Source organism: Pipistrellus hanaki (assembly GCF_964339955.1).
Source record: "Pipistrellus hanaki genome assembly, chromosome: 4".
Lineage (NCBI taxonomy): Eukaryota > Metazoa > Chordata > Mammalia > Chiroptera > Vespertilionidae > Pipistrellus > Pipistrellus hanaki.
Window position 1 is genome coordinate 8,277,383 of NC_140506.1, and position 10,941 is coordinate 8,288,323.

At 46.2% G+C, this 10,941-nt stretch overlaps 1 protein-coding gene across 4 annotated transcripts; it reads right to left on the reverse strand.

Annotated features, from left to right (window-relative positions):
* Window positions 1-1,681: 1,681 nt before the first annotated feature.
* Window positions 1,682-9,359, reverse strand: TMEM267 (transmembrane protein 267). 4 transcript variants are annotated; one of them, XM_084882591.1, is made up of 3 exons: window positions 9,155-9,359; window positions 6,220-6,607; window positions 1,682-5,711 (listed from the first exon to the last, which is right to left on the reverse strand). In XM_084882591.1, the coding sequence occupies exons 2-3, from the start codon at window positions 6,553-6,555 to the stop codon at window positions 5,376-5,378; spliced, it is 672 nt and encodes a 223-aa protein (XP_084738717.1). In that variant the 5' UTR covers window positions 6,556-6,607; window positions 9,155-9,359; the 3' UTR covers window positions 1,682-5,375. The 4 variants fall into 4 exon arrangements, with proteins under 4 accessions (XP_084738717.1, XP_084738715.1, XP_084738718.1 ...); XM_084882589.1 differs by having other exon boundaries at window positions 9,144-9,359; XM_084882592.1 differs by lacking the exon at window positions 9,155-9,359 and adding an exon at window positions 9,079-9,149.
* Window positions 9,360-10,941: the final 1,582 nt, after the last annotated feature.

Here is a 10,941-nt window from a genome sequence, read left to right on the forward strand (position 1 = left end):
ATTATTTAGCGTCACCCCAACATTTAGGAAAGTTTTTCTCCCTGCCTTCGCTTTATGTGATTGGATGGTATCACTGACCTGGAGCCTGGGCGGGGTGGTGGGGTGGTGGTGGGGGGGGGGGAAGGGGCGGTGGAGGGGTAGGGATGGGGTTCTAATGAAATCAAATCACTATTAAGTGAGTACAGGTGTGTGAATTCAGGGGGGTGTTTCTTTGAAAACACACAGATGACGTCTGAGGAAGATCAGAGGATGTGTTCAGTGATCATGGGGCTGATGGGGTTGGACAGCTGCCCAGACTCTGAAGAACACTCGGGAGTATCGCTGCGAAGGCAAGCCCAGCAGCTCCTGCCAGGTCTGTCAGAGGGTCCAGTGCTGCAGAAACCCTTTAGTTATTACCTATTCCTGGAACGTAAACGAATGCCAAGGACACACACGGCAAAGCCTTGGATTTGTGCCTGTGGAGAGGGAGCATTCCCGGGCTCTTCAGGTCAGGGAAGGCCGTGCGCCCCCTGCTGGGCTTGGATGGAATACGGGTTTGGAATGTTCCTGGAGGCTGGGGAAATAGTAACAGTCCCAGCAGGTGGGTCCGATGGAGGTGGTGCATCCCAAGTGGAAGCGGAGAAGCAGGTCAACAGCTTGCAGACCCACTGGGACAATCAGCCCCAGAGGCCACGGTCCAGGCCTCTGAGGAATAGTGAGTGTCAGCTGCTCACTCAGACCAGACCTGCTCTGCAGCCTGAGGACTGCTCTTATTTAAAAAAAAAAAAAAAAAAAAAAAAAAAAAAAAAAAATATATATATATATATATATATATATATATATATATATATATATATAGTTGATTATGGTATCACATAATTGTCCTCATCCTCCCATTTCCATCCCAAACCCCTCCCCACATATGCCCCCACCCCCCTGTTGTCCATGGCCACTGGCTAGGCCCATATGCATGCACACAATCCTTTGGTTGATCTCGTCCCCTTACCCCCACCCTCCCCTACTTTCCCTCTGAGTATATATATTTTTTAATTTCAGAGAGGGAGGGAGAAGGAGATAGAAATATCAGTGATGAGAGAAAATCATTGATCGGCTGCCTCCTGCACACCCCCTACTGGGGATGGAACCAAAATAATCAAAACGTGACTTCCTGTTTCACAGGTCGGTGCTCAAACACTGAGCCATACCAGTGGGGCAAGGACTGCACTTACGATAGAAAAATGGAAATACCTACTTTACAAATATGGCCCCAGACTGCTCTCCTGCTGGTTTTTACTTTTTCATGCAGATAATGTTGCATACATTACAGGGGTTACTTCATCCATTAGTATCCCACTGCTTGTACCATCAGTTAGGTGCTAACTCTCTAGTTAAAGACTTTTAGGTGGTTTTTAGGTGTGTGGGGTTTTTTGTTTATTTGTTTTTCATTTTAAGCAGCCAAAAAAAAGTCTTTTTCCTTTGTATATGTACCTGTTTAGTTCTTTAGAATAAATTCCTAGAGTTGGAATTTGGAATTTGAAATTTCTGGGTAAAGTGGCTTAAAGACACATTACCAAATTCCCTCTGCAAGAAAGTATGAGTTCGTTGTCATACCGACAATGCCCATATGCTTACGCTCTGCCAACACTCAATGTCATCCATCTTTCTAAAGTTTGCCAAACTGGGAATCAAAACAACTCACTGCTGTTTTCTCTTACATTTTAATTAGATTCAATGCTTTGGGGTTTACATTTAAATAACGGTTTATCTCTATAACATCATTACAATAGTTATAATATCTTGCAATAATTAGAAATAAGCATTTCTTGATGTCTCTGAGGCAAAAAGTACCTAATAACAAAATATCTGTAAATTCATAACAAAATTAAATAAAAATCCACCCCTTCCCACATTCTAACATATCTCACTAGGACTGAATACAGTATGTCTTGTATCACATGAAACAGGCATTAAAAAAGTATAGTAACCGTTTTGAAGTGGCAAACAGCGTTTCTCAGGAGAGCCTAAGACTCATCATCCTGGAATGACTTATAAGCTAATCTGCATCAAGGCAAAATAATAACTAGATTTTCTGAGGTCCTGTCACGGTACAATTTCGTGTTCGGTGCGTCACACAATGAGAAGAGGGAATCAGTAATTAGGAAAAGAAACTCCTTATGGGCTATGGCTTCATGATTGGAGTCCAGAGAAAACAAACACAAGCCAACTTTCCATCTCAAGTATTGACACGAACTCCTTCACCATGAAAGGAACACAATGGCAGCCGAGATGGGCAGTTGGTTGTTATATTTCTAGACGCTGCAGCCACGGCTTTAGGACAAGAACCATTTCTGATCCTTGAGAGCTAAACCACACTTACAATCTGCAGTTACTGTAGAAGCAAAGAGTCGTCGTCAGAGTGAACTCCCATTCTCATAAGAAGGTAGAACAAAGGCTGATGTAGCATTCTTAAATAAAGACTATGTTTTAAACACATTCCTTTGCCTAACATGGAGAAAGAAAAAAAATAGAATTTTATAGTTTAGTCAGGAAAAGTCATACAAGATATATGATTTATGTTCACAGGTTTCTGAAATCATATTATTTTTAAAAATCTCAACCTTAATCAAATTTACTCCCACAACATATATAATATTTATGATTAAACCAACCAAACTGCCACAATGATTGCTCTCAAAAGATAACAGATTCTAAGGTCTAGTGCAGTGGTCGGCAAACCGAGGCTTATAAGCCACATGAGGCTTTGGCTGCTTGAGTGTGGCTCTCCCACAAAATACCACGTGCAGGTGCACATGTATAGTGCGACTGAAACTTCGTGGCCCATGCGCAGAAGTCGGTTTTCAGCCTGGGCAAGTCTATTTTGAAGTGGCGTTGGAACACTCAAGGGGCCAAAGAGCCGCATGTGGCTTGCGAGCCGTGGTTTGATGACCACTGGTCTAGTAGATTGTAAAACAGAATGCAGTCAATTGGCTTTAACAACAACAAAAAACAGTACAGCAAGTATATCAAACTTGTGGTCGGTGGGCCGCATGCTTGCACTACAGAGCTTAAACCAGCGTTTTTCAACCGCTGTTCCGCGGGAGATGTTGCCTGGTGTGCCGTAGGTGCAGACAAGACAAGAATTTTATAATTTTTCACTATTTTGTTTACTTAATATTTCATAATAAAGTAATTATAAAATACTTTCTTTGTGTTTATTTGATTCCTATTCAAGAGAATTACTTTATATATAGTCAATATAGGCACAGAGTTAAATTTTTTAACATTTTCTAATGGTGGTGTGCCTCGTGATTTTTTTCATGAAACAAGTGTGCCTTTGCCCAAAAAAGGTTGAAAAACACTGGCTTAAACAATGGTAACAATTTACAGAACTGTTTAACTTAGTAATGAGAAAAACCTGCTGGATCAGTAAGGCATTGCTGCATCATTTCTCAGAGAGGAAGGCACACAGTCACTAGCAAGAAAAATCACAAAATGTGTAAGCAACTACCAAGGCAGCAGATGGTGCACATGTGCAAACAAAAGCGGTGCCCCTGGGGCCCTGGCTTTTATATCAAAGCAACATCACACTGTGCGGAGGTAAACTCACAGCAACCCAATTCCCTTCTCTAAGACAGGCTGGCCATTTTTAACAGACGAGCAATCGAGAAGAAAAAAAGAAAAAATCAAATTTTCTTAAACAGTTTCATTTTCGGAAAAGCTGTTGTGTCTCTCAGTATTGGGCAGATGTTTAAAAAACTGTTTAACTGGTGTAATATTTTAGAGGAGTGTATAAAGAAACTGACAGCAACTAAAACAATTTTAATGGCACATCCAGGAGTTCACATTCAAAATGGCATTACTGGGAAGTTCTTTTTGTGTGTGTGTATTCAAATTCTATATTATGAGCCAAGTAGCAATACTTTATGTTAATTCTTAGGAAATATTTTGTTAAATTTAGGTAGGTTTTTCAAAAACAGTTAAAACCCTAACACATGAGATTTTTGAGCCAAGATACTGACATAATAATACTTCAGGAAGATGTTACTATAGCCAACATATTGCAATAATTTTCTAAAGTGATTTCTAAGACAACTAGGGGTCCAGTGCACAAATTCATGCACCTCAGAAGGAACTGTGGGCCGCAAAGCTACGGTGGGCACAGGGGTGGGTCTCGGCCTATCCTCTGCACTCCTGCCAGGCCACTCCCACCATGGCACCTGGTCCCGTCTGCCGGCAGCCTGGTTCTGGCACCAGCCCTGCTCACACCCGCTGCTGGGACCAGCCCCGATCGGCCCACGCCATCAGCGGGTGCGAGTGGAGCCAGAGCTGTCAGTGGGTGCGGGTGGTGGCTGCTGCCCTGATCACCCTTCAGGAGTAGGGGGAGGTGGAGAAGCCCGCAGGGATGATTGGGGCTGGCAGCCACCGCTCGTACCTGCTGATGCTGCTAATTGATTGGGACTGGCGCCGGGCGTCAGCAGTGGGTGTGAGCAGTGGCTCTAGCACTGGCACCAGATGCAAGTGGGGCCGGGGCCAGCACGGGTGCCAGCAGCAGGTGCGAGCACCGGATGGAACTGTGGCTTATGGAGCAAAGAATTTTCAGTACCCACCAAAGGCTAGTCCCAATGACAGCGACTGGTGCCCTGTTTTGTCCCCCATCCCACCGTGGCCGACATCTGCCATGTTCTGTGCACACCCCCTGGCAGTCAGCACACATCATAGCGACCACCGTTTGGCCTATTGCATATTAGGGTTTTATATATATAGATAACCTAGATCTAATCTTGGTTACTGTCTTTTATGAATGCTATAATATTTTCAGCACAACTGCACTGGTGCTGACCCTGCCAGTAACCACAACTCACTACAGCACTGGGCAATTCCACCCCCGTCAGGGCCCACACAGACAGGCAGAAGGAAGTCTTAGCCCTCATTGTACTGGTACATCTCACTCACGGTCTCCTTAACTTTGGCCTTTTCACTGTTTCAGTATCTCAGGAAAATGAGGATCCAAACATCATGCTAATTTTCCACAAACTATTCACCCTAAAATTTGAACTATTTTTCGTCAGGAAATCAACTACCTTAAAACTCTACTTCCAGAAAACGCAACTGGATGTCAATCTAATCAAAGCCAGATACACAGAAGAAAAAATAAAAATAGAAGTGGAATAAATGGAAGTCTAATACTGCATGAAACTGTTACAGAGAGAAAAACAGAATTACAACAAACGTAACATTAAAAAAAATTGCACACACCTCCTGAGCAAGAAGATTCAGGAATTATAATAATTCATATAAGTACCTAATATGTTTCCTAAAAGTCCCTTTAATGTTGGATATCCTTAATTATCACTGTCCGAACCATTTGTTTCTCTGAGGCTGCTGCAACGGTGACCTCAGACATCAATACGGATGCCGTGTTTCGAAGACATCACCTGTCGTGTCCCCGTTAAGTACATGACCATGGAACAGAGGTGAGGCAAGGATGCCGTGCTTACGACATAAAGCCAGACTGGCAAGGGAGGGGTCTTTCCAAACGGGCACAGCCACAGGCCGTGACGGAGGCTGTCCCGGATGTGGTGTGAGGTCCAGGATATGAAGACCATCCAGGGGAGGAAGCACCACGAGTCTTTGAGCTTGAAGAGGTGCATGGTGCCCTTGAGGGTCAGAGCCACGACGGGAATCAGCGTAGAGCAGTGAAGGAAGGGTCTTCGTGGGAGAGTCAGAGCAGCCTGTCAGGGGAGGGGAGGGCGGGAAGCAAACCTCTATCATTTCCTTCTTGGCAAACAACATTTTATACACACTTCCTAATACTCGAAAATACTGTCCTGCCTGGTCAGGGTGGCACAGTGGTTGAACGTCAACCTGTGAACCAGGATATCACCAGTTTGATTCCCGGTCAGGGTACATGCCCAGGTTGTGGGCTCAACCCCCAGTAGAGGGCGTGCAGGAGGCAGTTGATCAATGATGCTTCTCTCTCATAGACATTTCTCTCTACCCCTCTCCCTTCCTCTCTCTCTAAAAATCAATAAAACCCATATTAAACCCTAAATGTATAAGGTCTGTGTAATTTTGGTGTACAGGATGACACTCCAACGAACTGAACCACTCGGCCAGGGCTGGGCTTTCTTATTTTAAAACAAGGTCAGTCTTCTCTAGTTGTAACTAAAATGATGCCGCAAAGTTGGATATAATGGTGCTAACAAAATCGAAGGAAAATTAAACAGATATGCCTCTTACCTGTAAAGATAGGGACCTAGCTAGTAAAAAGTGGTCCACGTCAATCACAGAGGCTAAAAATCCAGCTAGGAAGATCTCTCTGAGGTCAGCCTTCTTCTTGATCCCAATGACGATCGCCCAGGACCACATGCCGATCACACCGTGCACTGCATTGTCGGAGAGGGCGCGGAGCCAGGTGTTGTGCTGGATTATGGAAAACTGCAGAAGTCTGTCAGCCACGAGGCAGAATATCCCCAAGCCCAGGCTGGAAAGCAGAGACTGAGTGCTGCAAGACTGGAGTAAGGCCTGGGTCTTCTCCGTCTCGGATGCCATCACAAACAGTGTGTCATTGTACATGAAAAGCCATCAGGAAATGAGCCACTTAATCTTGCTGACATTCCCAGTCACGCTAAAATAGAAAGGAGACAGGCACACAAATGCATATTATGGGCTGCCATACAATATCTAAACAAAACATCATCAGCAATAATTTTACAAATAAAGTTGTAAAAAACTGGTATTTCTCTTTTTAAATTACTGTGATTTTATGCCCTAACTGGCTTGGCTCAGTGTATAAGAGCGTCAGCCTGTGGACTCAAAGGTCCCAGGTTCGATTCTGGTCAAGGGCATATACCTGGATTGCGGGCACATCCCCAGTAGGGGGTGAGCAGGAGGCAGCTGATTGATGTTTCTCTCTAATCGATGTTTCTAATTCTCTCTCCTCTCCCTTCCTCTCTGTAAAAAAACAATAAAATATATTTAATTTTTTAAAAAAATTTTCTAGCTTTATTGAGATATAACCAATCTAGTACATGGTGTAAGTTTAAGGCATACGATGTAATGATTTAACATACATAATGTGAAGTGACTACCACAATAAGGTTAGTTAACACATCCATCAGCTCATATAGTCAACTTTTCTTATGTGTGGTGAGAGCGTTAAAGGTTACATTATATATTATATATAACTTGATTAATACAGCAAAACAGAAAAGGGGGAAAAAGCAAACAAGAAAATTTTACCACCCCCATCAAAGAAAAGCAATTGGAACCAAACACATCAAACACAAATACCACAATAAATGTGAATGTCCTAAATTTCTCTAGTAAGAGACAGACGGAGCCCTGGCCAAGGTGGCTCAGTTGGTTAGAGCAGTGGTCGGCAAAGTGCGGCTGGCGAGCCACATGTGGCTCCCGAGCCGAGGTTTGTTGACTAATGAGTTTGTCGACCACTGGGTTAGAGTCTTGTCCCAATATGCCAAGGTTGTTGGTTGGATCCCGGGTCAGGGCACATACAGGAAGCAACCAATGAATGTACAGTCAATGGAACAACAAATAGATATGTATATATTTTTTCTTTCTTTCTTATTTCCTCTCTCTGAAATCGATTAAAAAGGGGGAGGGGTTGATGGAGACCAAAGGAAATATCTTCTGTTTTAAGCCTCTAAGTTTTGGAGTAATTCACTATGCAGCAGTAGATAACAAACAGTTGCTGCTTTTAAGAAGGTATGGTCCCAGAAACACACAATTCTGACGTCTACTCCTCTCCAACTACTGGTGCAGATATTTAGATTCTCGGGATCAGATAGATAAATGTAATAAGGGTACTTCCTCTTATTTATGGTCTCTGACCAGGACCCCTAAGTGACCCATTTTATTCTTACCCTTTTCTAATTCCTGCTCCTTTCCCTACAAAATAAAATGGGTTCCAGGAGCCTCCTGAACTGCAAAAGAGCCTTCTGTTTATTTTACATTCTCACTTTTTTTGGGGGGTTGGGGGGGGAGGGAAGAACAGTTTCCTTAAGAGTAGTAATTACAATTTTCTTTTAAACCTGTCATGCATAAAATCTAATGTGCTGTGGTGCTTAATAAATATTTCATTATTATATTAATAAAAGGGATAAGCAGGTCAGCAATCCTCAGCCTATAACTAAATATATTAATTGGATAGGACTTCTCTGCCATAATAGCCAGTTTCCATATCACACATTTCTCTCCTCTGACCTGCAGGAGCCACATTCTGCAATGGCCAAACTGCCCACTCTGGTAAAATGCCATCAATTATGGGGCCTTCAAAGTATATATATAGCAGTATTCTTCCCTTCCCTGAATTCCACAAACACACAATTAGCAGTTACTTTAATTATACACTGCTATGTATTGTCAATAACTTCTTAAGACATCTGTCTGCGAAAACAAATCAGAGCTAATAAAACAACAACAAATCAGAGCTAACACATTCCCAATGTAAATATCATCTTCCACTTCACCCTCTTCTTCTCCCCAATCACGTTTCCAAAAGCCCCCAGTAAAAGCACAATCTGACATGGGAAAACTGTCTTTATTTTGCTTCTATTCCTTTAATGCGACAGCACCCAGAAGAGAAGCCAAACCTAACGCAGCTCATGGGCAGAGCAAGGAGACACAAACGCGCTCCCTCGCACGGAAACTCTCACAGCCTTCACGTACCATGTTTGGAGCCTAAGACCATTACGAATAAAACACACAATTCCACGTTTCAACTTGCAAATCCCCAAAGTCATGCTTCTATCCGGTGGGTGCGATGTAGGCATCGCTAACGTGTGGACTAAGACACAGGGCAGGAGCCGGGAAGCCCGGCGTCCGCAGGGCAGGGGCCGGGTCACACTGGTCGCCTTCCCGCCTCCAGGGGGGCTCTGCCGCCGGTGCCGATGGCGACGGGCAGCGCCATCAGACCGGGACCGGCTCCCCGCCCCGGGCCAGGGGAACGCCGGGGAGGGCGGGGCTCCGGGGGGCCGGGAAGGGGCCAGGAAGCCGGAGGGCGCCTCGCGCAGGCCCCGGGCCGGCCGCCCCCACGCCCTCCCCATCCGGGCTCAGGCGGCCCCGCCTCGGGCCTCTCACCGGAGGACGGAGCTTCTTTCGCAGCATCCCCCGCATCCCCTCCCAACCGGCCCCTCCGCACCCACCCGGCTCTCACGGCGGAAGCCGCCGCCGCACCGATGGAAGCCCCGCCCCTCCCCTCCCCCGCAGGGGCCATAGAGACGCCGGCGCGGCCAGAGCGGCTCCTGCCCGCGGCCGCCGAGGTGCACGCCGGGATAGGGCGCCAATCTGAGCTGGCGGGAGCCGCGGTCCGGATGCTCTCCGGTGGAGGACTGGGCACCTCGAGTTCTGGCCCGTCCTGCCCCCCCTAGAATAAGGTGACCAGATGTCCCGATTTTTTATTTTTTATTTATTTATTTTTAAAATATATTTTATTGATTTTGTACAGAGAGGAAGGGAGAGAGATAGTTAGAAACATCGATGAGAGAGTCATCGATCAGCTGCCTCTTGCACACCCCCTCCTGGGGATGTGCCCGCAACCAAGGTACATGCCCCTGACCGGAATCGAACCCGGGGCCCTTCGGTCCCCAAGGCGACGCTCTGTCCACTGAGCCAAACCGGTTTCAGCAGACGTTCCGATTTTTAATAATTTGTCCCGCATCCCACGGCGTCTTAAAAATGTCCCGATTTTTTTGGGGGGAAATCGGGATTTTTTTAGGACGCCGCGGGACACATTATTAAAAAGCGGGACGTCTGGTCACCTGACCCCAGAAGGAGACCTGCAGGACGGCGGGGTGAGAGTGACCAGTGACCTGGGTTCGTTTTCGGCTTAGCCATCAACGTGGAAGGCGCGAGCCCGGTGCCCAGACCGGGAGCCGCCGGCCGCGAGGACCGAAGGCGGAGAAGTTCCTCTCCCTGCGATGGCCCTGGAGGGACCCGGCAACCCCGCTCCCCGCGGCGCTGCAGCGCCCCCCGGGGGACGTCTGGAGGATGACTCTTTCCTGTGGACAGCGCAACTGGATGCTCCTTTGGGAAAGTGACCGCCACTGGGTTAGCTGGACCCGTTAACAAGGGGGACAAGATGCAGCTTGTGGACTGGGACATGCCCGTCTCCTTGCCTCCGAGGGCTCTCTCTCAGCACCAAGAACGCATAGCGAGGCATTTGGCTCTGGGAAGTACTGGCCCGAACAAAGAGGTTCAAATAGGAACAGCTCCTTTTCCTTCTTACTTCATTGCTCAAAACAGCTGTCAGATGGAAAGAAAGGGCAGCAGGGGGATTATTCTCATGCTAGAGGCCAGATGCATGAAATTTGTGCACTGGGGGAAGGGGGTGTCCCTCAGCCCAGCCTGCACTCTCTCCAATCTGGGACCCTTCTGGGGATGTCCAACTGCCAGTTTAGGTTAAGATGACCAGAAGTCCTGCTTTTGGCGGGACAGTCCCGATTTTTAACAATTTGTCCCGTGGCGTTTTTAAAAAGTCCAGATTTTTTGAAAGATTCTTTTAAATCTTTTGGACTTTTTTAAAACGCCGCAGGACGTGGGACAAATTGTTAAAAATTGGGACATCTAGTCATCTTAGATTCCTAAACCAACAGTCAGACATCCCTCTCACAATCCAGGACTGCTGGCTCCCAACTGCCTTACCCTGCCAGCCTGATCACCCCCAACTGCCCCCCCCCTGCTGGCCTGGTCCTCCCCTACTGCCCTCCCTTGCCGGCCCAGTAACCCCTAACTGCCCTCCCCTGCTGGCCATCTTGTGCAAGGCTGTGACAGTCAATTTTATATTACCTCATTATACAGGATCGTTGAAAGGGACCATAGAATCTTCAATCTTGAGCAAATTCATAGGCCCCCCCCCAGTATCTCAGATATAGAACTGTCCTTTGCTTATCATATTGTTGGTTCTTAGCTAAAGGTTTAAGAGTCAACTTAGAAGGAAAATTA

Bases quoted from the DNA above. Each gene is read 5' to 3' on its own strand.
- TMEM267 (XM_084882591.1), bottom strand. From the start codon at position 6,555: ATGTACAATGACACACTGTTTGTGATGGCATCCGAGACGGAGAAGACC. The intron at 5,712-6,219 runs GTAAGAGGCATA...CTCCCCTGACAG, and splicing joins CTAGGTCCCTATCTTTACAG to GCTGCTCTGACTCTCCCACG.